This window comes from Triplophysa dalaica, chromosome 21 (genome assembly GCF_015846415.1).
Source record: "Triplophysa dalaica isolate WHDGS20190420 chromosome 21, ASM1584641v1, whole genome shotgun sequence".
Classification (NCBI taxonomy): Eukaryota; Metazoa; Chordata; class Actinopteri; order Cypriniformes; family Nemacheilidae; genus Triplophysa; species Triplophysa dalaica.
This window is the reverse complement of record NC_079562.1, coordinates 15,524,951-15,536,536: the sequence shown is the minus strand read 5'-3', so window position 1 is coordinate 15,536,536 and position 11,586 is coordinate 15,524,951. Positions and strand designations below refer to the sequence as shown.

The following is an 11,586-nucleotide window of genomic DNA, read 5'->3' as shown; positions in this document are numbered from 1 at the left end:
TTCTCCTCCAAGGACGAGACCATACCTATATCCACCATATTCCTCCCCACGGGTAGGAGGTGGCCTCTGTAGCGCTTCTCTGATTAAGAGTCGCGCTTACCCGGTGTAAACTGATCTGGACGGCCTCTCGCCTATAGAGAGCTAAGGCCCCGTCCGTGAAAGTTACCGGTCAGGGCTGTACCCATCTTTCTCCAAGAAAGCTCTGGAACCCCCCGACCACCACACTGGAAGGTTACAGTCTCACGAAAGCTTCGAGATGACACGCCCAGGCTTGTTACCGTCGCTTCGCTAGAGATTGTGACGCGATACAGCGTTGTGGCGTTTTCCATAGGCAACCCCATCTGTCGTTCTCGACACAACGTCGAGAGACCGACAGAAAGGGAACGTCTTGGTTACGTATGTAACCTCAGTTCCCTGATGGAGGGAACGAGACGTTGTGTCCCTTATGCCACGAACACGTATCGTATTCTGCTGCAGTTTGAGAGGTCTCAGGCTCTTCAGAACAAAGGTAAGTGAATGCTGCACGCCGGCCTCCTTTTATACCGGATTTCCGGGGGCGGAGCCCGGCATGCAAATTGCATTCGCCAAATTTCATTGGCCTTTTCTATAGTAGTCAGAGTTGATTGGTTCTCAAGGGCGAACCCCATCTGTCGTTCTCGACACAACGTCTCGTTCCCTCCATCAGGGAACTGAGGTTACATACGTAACCAAGACGTTTTGGCTCGAAGGTACCCATTTTGTAACCCAAGACTACAAACAATAACAACTGACAGAATAAGTGAATTTGTAGTGTGATGTGAAGAAATCAACATAAGAGGTTTATGTGTCTGTATGTGTAAATAGAGCTGGGTTAGTAAGACTTCAGGTATTAGAGGAGCTTTTATAATACAGTGGGATAGAAAAGCCTAAGTGTTTCATATATGTCATTTTTCTTCAGTTAAAGTTTTACGATAAAAAAATAACAACAAACAAGTTTTACCTCAAATAAAGGTCAAACATTTTTGATTTTGCACGGTTTCTGAGACATAATAAAAATCTATTGTGTGACTGACTATTGGTCTTAAACAAGTATGTCAGTTTGTATTATTGTGTATGTTGAATAATGGCAGTGTTGTGCGTGATGGGATGAGTTGCCTTGTCCCTCAGTGTTTCTAATTGAGGCCTCGGACAGGAAGGATCAGGATTAGAGAAACAGGAAGTGACATAAGGAAATGATATGCGTCAGATGGACGTTGGCTTGGTGCTTCAAGACATTCCAGCTTCAGCTCCGAAATGGAGTTTTTCCTCCGTTCTCCAATGAAACTTCTTGTTTTAGCTGGTAAGTGACTCTGATCAGATCCGACCGCTGGCCGTGTGGTGTCCAGACACCATGTAAATGTCTTGATCTGTCATATTCTAACAGTTTGTCTGAACTTTTGCGTTATTTTATTGTTCAACTTTATTTTTCATTAGTAAATCACGACGAAAGTTTTTATGTTGAAAAGACTTGAAACAGCAAACCAACATATATTTTTAAGGTTATATTTTTGTACTAATCCATGAAGTGTGAGTGCTTAGATACTGCATAATGCACTGCGATGAACTTTCTGATCTTTGGCTTGCAATTATGTTAAGCTTTTTAGTAACTTTTTTATTATGCCGTCTTTTTAAAGCCTTGCTTTCAAGTGTGCTGGATCCATGCAGTTTTTCTGACATTTGTAAGTCCTGTCGTCAGCATGCGGTCTGTAAACTGAAGGATGACTCCAAACACGCCTGCTTCTGCGAACTAGGCTTCACCGGCGACGGAATCAATGACTGCCGGGGTTTGCCATTTGTTTTTATTGCAATGAATCAAGACAATAAATGTACCACAGTGCACTTTGCTTGTTTGTGTAACAGCTAATGTTAATAGTCTTTTGCTTTAAACTGATTTTTTGTAGAAGATTTGTCAATTCCTAAATAATGAATAGAAGAGTATTTGGTGCAATGGAGCTGTGTGTTCAATGTCAATATTCAAACACACAGCTATAGATTCAGCTGACTTGGAATCGAACTATCAAAGCTAAAGCAAAACATTTAACATCTTCAATCATTTAATTAAACTGGGGTTGGAAGAAAGTAGATTTTTGTATTTTTATCAAGCACACGTAATTCAGTCGTATGAAATATTACTTTTAAGAAAACAGTTCATTTGGATGTAACCTCACAAACCACATTTAAATTTACATATCAAAAAAATCATTTAATGTGTATAATTTATCTTATTCTGCAGTATAATTGCAAGTCAATCTAAAACATGTTTTACAATGTTGATATAAATACAAACTATAGCAAAATATATAGTGATCAAATGATCAAGGTTAATCATTCTTCATTTTTCTTTATTTTTATTTAATTCTATATATCATATTATTTTATATCATATTGTTTCATATTATTATGAATTTCATTGTATTTTTCTGGCAAAATGTTTCTTTCAGAATAAATCTCTGAATTACACAACTGTTTTCTGTTTAACTGTATTGTTGTTATGCCCGTTAGTTTATGGGGTGTTATTCCAGGACTGATCCTTATTTGAATATGTCTGTGTTTCTGATCCCTCACAGATGATAATGAATGTGAGAATGTGACAGAAATATGTGGTCCGAATGCCAACTGCACCAACACTGTTGGAGGTTATTACTGTACTTGTGTTTCTGGATTCATTTCAAATGGACAACAGCACTTTCAAACCAATGATGGCACACATTGCCAAGGTATGACAGAACACGAATGTCAATCATATGTATATATTTGACGCTACATACAATTATTAAATATAAAACATTCTGGGTCACTCATAAAACAAATAGTTGTGACTTCGATTTCCATTAAAATGCTGTTGAAAATAAATGTATCAAGTTTTGCACAATCCTGCAAATAATATCAATAAAGCATAATGTAAAGAATCAGACTATTTTTGGTTGATTTTTCATTTAAATTCCATTCAAACATGTTTATAAAATAATAAATTAACACAAGAAATGTTTTCTTGTGCATTTACAGATATTGATGAGTGTGCAGATGCCGGTAGATGTGGACCCTTCTCTAAATGCCACAACACAAACAGTTCATTCATCTGCTCGTGCAAGAGAGGATATACATCTCCAGCAGGTTCATGGTTTATGCCTAACAGAGGAAGAGAATGTAGAGGTAAGAACTCACGCTGAACCGACTGTACAGTTTCATAATTCCCTCACTAGGTGACTGCTTGTACATTTTGAGATATGTAAAAAAATCTATTTAAAAGAATTATTATGTTATCATTTCCTAACCCTCATGTTGTTCCAAACCTGTAGGATTTTCTTTTAATCTGCAGAACACTTCCATTGAAATATGTTTCAAAATTAATTTTGTGTTCTGCAGAAGAGAGAAATTCAGGCATGTTCAAAATGACACGAGGATGAGTAAATGATGAGAGTAAAATGTGCCTTTAGGTCGGTGGTTCTCAAAATTTTTCATTGTGGGAAATGCATCGGCCCGCCAAATAAAGACGTATAATCTTATACTTATAATTTTATTAAAACAAATACACATTCAGTTATACAAAGCTGGAACATTAATTATTTTGGTGGGTGGGCTTATTCTCTTATGTTCGATTGCATAAAGTTGGATAAATGTCTATATTTCATAAAATGCCACAAAATCTGTTCCCCTGCTTAAGTCAAATATAAATTGTGTTTAAACTTCTTATTTTTATGTGATCTGTCAGAAAACCCAAAGAGCCACTGTCATGAGGACCAGAGGTGTATCACAGAGACTGTTAACAGCACACTGGAAAAAGTGAGTTACATCATTTCAGTCAAATATTCACTTCGTCACATGGTTTGCTTAACATAAGTTACATAACCAGTTTGTCATTACATTTATAAAGAAAATATATAGAGAAGTGACATCTGTGTTACATGTCAGTTACATATGCATGGATACTTACAAAATGATTACAACACATACAAAGCTTCAAGGCTTTTTACACCAGACAATATTTTAAAATATATTTTTTTATTAAAGGTTATGGGTTCATTTTTGCCAAAAAAAAAAAATATTTGAATGTATATGGAGATGTTTATTTCTGAGTAATTTATCCTGAAATAATAGTTCAACATACTGACCAAAGCTCATAATACATGTATATGCACTAGAGATTGTACTCCACAGTCTCCTCTAAATACTGTAAAGGCTTCATTGAACAGATTTGTGCAATGTGCAAAAATACCAGACAGACTCAGTGATAACTGGAACTCTCAGAGCTCTCTGATGTTTCCCTCTCACCTTGCTGAGAGCAGCTCTAGTTCAGGAAACAGCTGCCACGAGAGCTCTGTCAGGAGGATTTTGTCATGTCACTATCAGGATGGACACAATGTTTTTGGAAATGTAAGCAGCATCAATATTGAGAGAAGTGTGTGAGAGGCCACGCAAGAACAAACACGCACAGTACCATACATCATTCAAATATGATCATACATGTTATAAAACGTAAATCAACTTTTAATGATTATCTATTAATGATTATAACCACCAAACATTCAAATATAAGAGAGAAAAATATCAATATCAAATCTATTTAATGTATAACATTAGTTGTTTATAATTTTATTTTCAAATATAGGCTATCAGTCCATTACATAAAAAGAAATAAATTAAATCTTCGATTAAAAATGAATTAAGTGATTCTCATACATTTGCTCTAAACTGTAGATCGCTATAGTGTTGACTCGTGGTAATAATAAATTCACCCTTTAATTTGATCGTTAGGGCATTGCGCCCTCTGGTGGTGCAGATGCAGATGTACACCTCTTTCAAAATAAATGACAGAAGATGATCAGGTTTAGATGATGTTTTCTTTGTTTTCTAGGACCTGCTTAACAACTTAAACGTGCTAAGTTTCTTTTTAAATGTATCGGTATTCCACATGAAATCCTGTAAGCTACGGTCAGCAGAATCATGAGGTTCAAGACAACACAAGCATTTTCAATCATCTGTTGTGTGCTGTCATTTCATTATCCTTGAACAGGAAAATATTTTAAACCAGTCTGGTTTGTATTTGATCTCCTTCAGTCATTTTAATAGTTGCAAAGGTTTTGTTCAATGCCCAGAAGAAAAATGTGATTGCTCATATGTTGCTCTTTCAAATCAGATTTGATGGAGGTCTTAGTTGTGTTTCATTTGAATATCAACATAGATGTTTCTTCTTAAAAAAAGAAAGAAAAAAAAGAGACAACTTTTAAATTCAGAGTATAGAGGTTTAAAATGAATGAAGATTTCTTTCTGTGAATTTGATTAGAAATTTTTGAAGTCAATGAATATTGAAATCTTTAATAATTGTGACTTTTGATAGACATGATCTCTTATAAATCTAAATGGAGACATTTGGGAGATTTTTTGAACTGATAATCTGTCTAAGAAATACTTTGCTTTCCTTATAATCTCATTGATGTCTTGATTAAATAGAGACATTAGGAATCAGTGGCTTTATTATGGTTTAAGTTGTTTTATTTATTTGTTTGTTTGTTTTTTAGCATGGATGGATACATTTCTTATGCTGTCAACAATGTTGTCTCTGGGCATATATTAAAGCCCTTTTTCTCTCTCTGGGCTGTAGATGATAAATTTGTCAACTCAAGCGCGGTTTAAAGAGATAAGACTTCAAACATCAGCTGACCTCTATCCGGTTCTTCTCATATCATACATCGAGGCCATGGCCAGCACTGTCCTGAATGCTGGAGATGGACGAGAACATCCCGATGAAAACATTAATCAAACTATCACGGTAACTCATCGTGCCTTTAGATGTCATAATGTCAAAGTTTGAATAAGCCTGAAACATCTAACTGGTCCAATATGGAGAGTAAAGGAATCATTCATCCGAAAACAAATCTCTCATTTTTATCCCACCTTTATGATGTGCCAAACCTTACTGCAGTTATTGTCTTCATAAGGAGGATGTTTTGAGGAAGAAGCTCTTTTTTACATGACCACTCATAAAGATCATGTCACGACAACATGTTTATTTTAAAATGAATGTAACAAAAGCACAAGAGATTGTTGACCCGAAAATTTAAATTCTGTCATGAATTACTCACTCTCTACTTGTTCAAAACCTGTATACATTTCTTTATTTGGTTAAACACAGAGAAAGATATTTGGAAGAATGCTCTTAACCAACCGTTTCTTGGCCATCATTGACTTCCATAGGAAAAAATACAATGGTAGTCAAAAGTGCCCCAGAACTGTTGCTTTCTTACATTCTTCAAAATATCTTCTTTTGTGTTCAACAGAACAAAAAAGTAAGTTTTCCTAGTATGGCAGTCACTGGGGACCAAGATTTGTTCTGTTTCAAGCATTCTTCCAAATATCTTTCTCTGTGTTCATCAGAAAAAATACATTTATACAGATTTTTCAACAACTCGAAGGTGAATAGATCATGACAGATTTTTTTTGTCAGGTGAGCCATCCCTTTAAAGTTGTCTGTATGTTTGGCATACTATGGTAATCTTCAGAAGTCATACCATGGTGTTTCTAAAGAACATAACATTTTGGTAACTGAAAAAAGGCATTATTCAGTATGGTTCATGTCCAACCATATTTCAATTTCAGTTTTTCATCACACAAATATATTGTTTTAGTTGACTTAGTATACTTAATAGACTTATTTCTCAAAAGTTTAATTTCAACATTCTCCAAAATAATTGTATTTTTTTAAACACTAAAACTATTAGCTCTCATTTAAAAATTAAAGGGATACATTGTCATCCAAGAATGACAATTCTGTCATCCTGTTGTTTCATATCTGACTTTTTTCCTTTCTAAAATATGAATAGAAATTGAGCAATGTCTGAGCAGCTATATACATTATACAGGAAAAACAATAAGAGACCTTTCCAACTCGGTTTTCAGTTTTTGTGTTTGGTAAAACTATAATATTTGTTTCATTCTGCGATCTAGTGATAACACATTATGCAAAAAGTTTAATTTCACAACTTTCAAGTGTCAGTATTTTCACATAGTTTCTGTTATTATTACAGAAACAAAATTACATTCAGTAATGCTGATTATAGTCAAAACGAGTGATCTATCAACTTTTTCTGCGGCTGTAAACAACAAATTCTATGTTGTTCTTTCCTAAATCAACTGCATGTGTGTATGGCAGGATTTGTTTTTTACTGTGAATAATTTCGTGGAGAGAGATGAGGAGGTGGAGTGGGAGAAGATCAATCCAGAATCAAGGAAGTATTATCTCACCACACTCCTTCACACAGCAGAGAAGCAAACGCTCGCTCTGTCTGCGGGATACACACGCTCTGAGCAATTGCAGGTGGACGCTGGTGACGTAGGTGAGACATCTGAGACACAAGATGACAAATCATCATTCATTTTCATATGAATATTAACAACAAAACTACTGTCAAAATACTCTTTTATTACAGTAACTGATCTTGTTATTTCTAGAAATGAAACTATACACCTTTGAACCGCACCAGGCTCCCAAGCGTCCAGTTTCAGCCATTGTACAAGGAAACTCCATTTCACTTTCACCCAAGTACGCAAAAGACAAAAGCAGCAATGGTTGGTATATTTTTCCAGTTCGTCCATTTTCTATGACCAACGTCAAATCTACCAACTGATTTAATAAGGAATATCTCTGTATCGGTTGCAGAAAGCACCTCCATTGTGTTTATTGCGTATAATGGTATTGGGGGTCTTCTGAAGCCCACCGATGACCCCGGCGTGGTCGATTACTCTCGATACGCCGCAGCCGGTGAAATCTCGGTGAATTCACCCGTGATCGCAGCATCCATCAGTAACACACAGGCATTCTCGCTGAACAATGTGACCTTCACGCTCAAACACACAGAGGTACGATCACCTTCGCTCAATGCACGTCATTTTTCAACATCACTTGAAAGCGGAGTCGACAGAATTTCACTCTTGCATTCAGGAGATAGATGCTGCCCACGATGAGACTAAATGTGCCTTCTGGGAGTATTCGCAGAGCATGATGGGACACTGGAGTTTGGAGGGGTGTAAACGTATCCATGTTAATGCCACTCATACTTCCTGTTCCTGTAACCACCTGACACACTTCGCTATTCTCATGTCCTCCGCTCGAGCCAATGTAAGTCACACCTGATCACACCTCCTGCTGGTGTACTTTCACAATACAACAAAACAACACATGTTGGACACGTAATTCACTTTTAAGATGTATAAATGTCATGGCACTGGATAACAAAATCTAGAGAAAATAATGTTGTGGTTAGTTTAAACATGTAGTGTTATTACATCTGTATAAATGATAAAATTTGTTTCTTTCCTGTGTTTTACACAGCTTATCGCACATTATAATGTTCTGACACGGATAACTCAGTTGGGAATGGTCATCTCCATCATCTGTCTTTCCATGTGCATCTTCACTTTCTGGTTCTTCCGTGACATCCAGAACACCAGAACAACCATCCACAAGAACCTGTGTTGCAGCCTCTTCATGGCCCAGTTCATCTTTCTCATCGGGATCAACAAGATCGCACACAGGGTCCACACCATATCCTTTATTATTAACTTTATAACACACTGTGTTTTTTTAATGTTACATTTTAATGTTATTTACATATGTGTATTTTTGTAGTGGTTCTGTTCTCTCATCGCGGGACTTTTGCACTATTTCTTCCTGTCTGCGTTTACGTGGATGTGCATCGAGGGGATTCATTTATATCTCATCGTTGTTGGTGTGATCTACAACAAAGGCTTCCTCCATCGGAACTTTTACTTATTTGGCTACGGGAGCCCTGCCGTAGTCGTCGCAATATCTGCAACCCTTGGCTCCAAATATTATGGCACCAGTACTGTGTAAGTTATTATTATTGTCCTAATTAATAATTCAAAGATAGTTATGGAATGTTTGGGTTTTTTGGACTTGAACAAAGCCCCATTTGAGCCATGGTTAGTTGAGAAGTTATGCTACTTTTCTAAGAGATCCGACTTACGTGGATTTATGTGGACTCTTTCATCCCTTGTGTTGAACAGTGGATTTTTATAAGGAACCCAAAGCAATATTTAGTCAAGACCCCTTTAATTCTAAGCTGCAGCACTGTAAACATCACCTAAAGACCAAACACAATACTCATGCACTTATTTTTGTATCTACCATAATTATAAATCTGTCATAATTATAAACAATATAAATATTATGATTTTTGATATTTTCATTAAAGGTGTTGGCTGAGCACTGAAAATAACTTCATCTGGAGTTTCATCGGTCCAGCTTGTCTGATCATTCTGGTGAGTATCTGTTCGGGGGTCATTCTAAGAAAACATCATTATTGCAACATCATGGCAGCAATCATTTTAAATATAAGACATATTTCAGTGACACAGTACGTATTTATCGTCAGTACCGTAATAGGTCTAGCTATGTCTGAAAGAATGAGATGCATATGTTTTAATTTAAAGTCTAATTGAAATGGCAAAAAAAAAATCGTCGATGTTCTACAACATGTTCTAAAATGAAGAATATTTGAGAGAATATTCATGTATAATTTAATTAATTAGCAGAAAAAAATAGGTGTCCATGACTGATGGTCTTAATTTTAAAGACTATTTACACAAACACGCTGTAACAGAGCATAAACCAGGCAGGGCTTCGGATCCACATGCAGGATGCAAAACAAGGGATTTATTAAACTAGGCAGAAGAAATACAAAAGAAACAAAAACAAACCAGGTCACAAGGATAACAAAGAGCACAAAACATCAACGACTGTCAAAACACAACTGAAACACAAGGGCTGTATATACCGAGGGAAGAACAAGCATAACAATATGAAAAGAAACACCGTGGTTTACACCAGTTAACACCAATTAACACAACAAACTTCAAAGGACTACAAAACATTACACACACACACACACACTGTAATTGTTACTGTAATAGGAACGTTTTCAGGTAGTTTCCATATTTAAAAAAGTGTTATCATAATATTTTTCTACAGAAATATACTTCATTAATGTGACTAATAATTGGTATGATGAATAAAACTTGTTAAGGCTTCATGGCTTCTGCTTTTTTGCAAGCTATGGTATTGACATTGAAAGACTATTACGATAATGATATTTTAAAGGTCTTGTACATTTTAAAAAGAATGCTTTCATATTTAATACATACAAATACATTTATAAAAAATTATAAAGATTTTTTTAAACATGCTAGATTTCATGAGAATCAGCCTGATGTTTCATAGAAACATTCAGTAAATCCATGTAACCGTGTTATATTATATATGGCTTCCTCTTAGGTCAATCTGATGGCTTTTGCTGTGATTATGTTCAAGGTCTATCGTCACACTTCAGTTAAGAAACCTGAAATCAGTCATTATGAAAATATCAGGTAAAGATATTGATGATAAAATGAAACAAATGATAATAGCAATACATTCTAAACCACTCATAAGTAAACACTTATGCATTGATATGATATGTTATGATATATAGAAGATCTGAGAATGTGTTTAATGTTCCTCAGGTCATGTGCGAGGGGAGCTATAGCTCTTCTCTTTGTTTTGGGAGTTACGTGGACAGCTGGTGTTGTGCACATTCTATATGAGACCACCCTCACAGCGTACCTCTTCACATTTGCCAATGCGTTCCAAGGGATGTTCATTTTCATATTCCTATGTGTGCTGTCCAGAAGGGTAAGAATGATTTTGTGCCTTAGTCCATCACATTATGTTATTCAGCATCAACTGTAACCGCCTAAAAAAATGTTTGAAATTCTTTCATCAGATTCAAGAGGAGTACTACAGATTATTCAAGAATATTCCATGTTGCTATCAATGCCTTAGATGAACTTTATCAAATGAACACGTAACTGCAGCACTATCCTGCAACGGACATGCATGTAAGAGAGACCTAGATCCCTGTAGGTTCACAGGAACCTCACAGTGATTTACATCTAAAGAGGGAAAGTTACAACATATTTATTTTTTTAATTAAATGTATTAACGAAAATGTTACTACATGCCGTCATCTTATCGTTTCTAAAACACAAAATCAGAAGTAGACTGATTCCTTTTCATGTTTTGCAGCTAAATATTTGTCTTTTTGAAAAGTGACTTTGATATGTAGTGTTCTGGACTAATAAAACATTTTCTGTTCTTATGTACGTTGTGTTTCTGGCATGATGTTGAAAAAGTCAGTGTTCGAATTGAATGGGTGGGGGGGCTTGGGGATTTGGGACCCCCCATAGGGCATTAGGGGGCATATAAGGGGTAAATCACAGACTTATGTGCAGGTATGATACGGAAAATAATGTGAATGTATTGTTTACATTATTAAAGTAATTTACATCTGTTTAGGTGACTTTCACGTCTCTTTACAATGTAAGTGCTTGATATCGTTTACTGCTTGTTTAGCGCCTCTCTAAAGATTACTTGGGTTAAAAGACGAATTCCAAGAAATCGCCACTTGGACTCAGAAAAAAATACATTTTTATACTGTTTTTGTACTGTATTTATCCAACACTATGGTGTGACAAATTCAAAAAACATATTTAATATGGTCGTTCTTATATTTC

General features: G+C 35.8%; 1 protein-coding gene across 1 annotated transcript; it reads left to right on the top strand.

The window, feature by feature from the left end:
- Nucleotides 1-1,232: 1,232 nt before the first annotated feature.
- adgrl4 (adhesion G protein-coupled receptor L4) lies at nt 1,233-11,171 on the top strand. Its single transcript, XM_056735575.1, has 16 exons — nt 1,233-1,318; nt 1,653-1,802; nt 2,586-2,735; nt 3,025-3,171; nt 3,731-3,801; nt 5,621-5,788; nt 7,169-7,352; nt 7,468-7,584; nt 7,676-7,875; nt 7,958-8,134; nt 8,348-8,551; nt 8,645-8,865; nt 9,231-9,297; nt 10,310-10,401; nt 10,537-10,705; nt 10,797-11,171. The coding sequence occupies exons 1-16, from the start codon at nt 1,273-1,275 to the stop codon at nt 10,857-10,859; spliced, it is 2,226 nt and encodes a 741-aa protein (XP_056591553.1). The 5' UTR covers nt 1,233-1,272; the 3' UTR covers nt 10,860-11,171.
- Nucleotides 11,172-11,586: the final 415 nt, after the last annotated feature.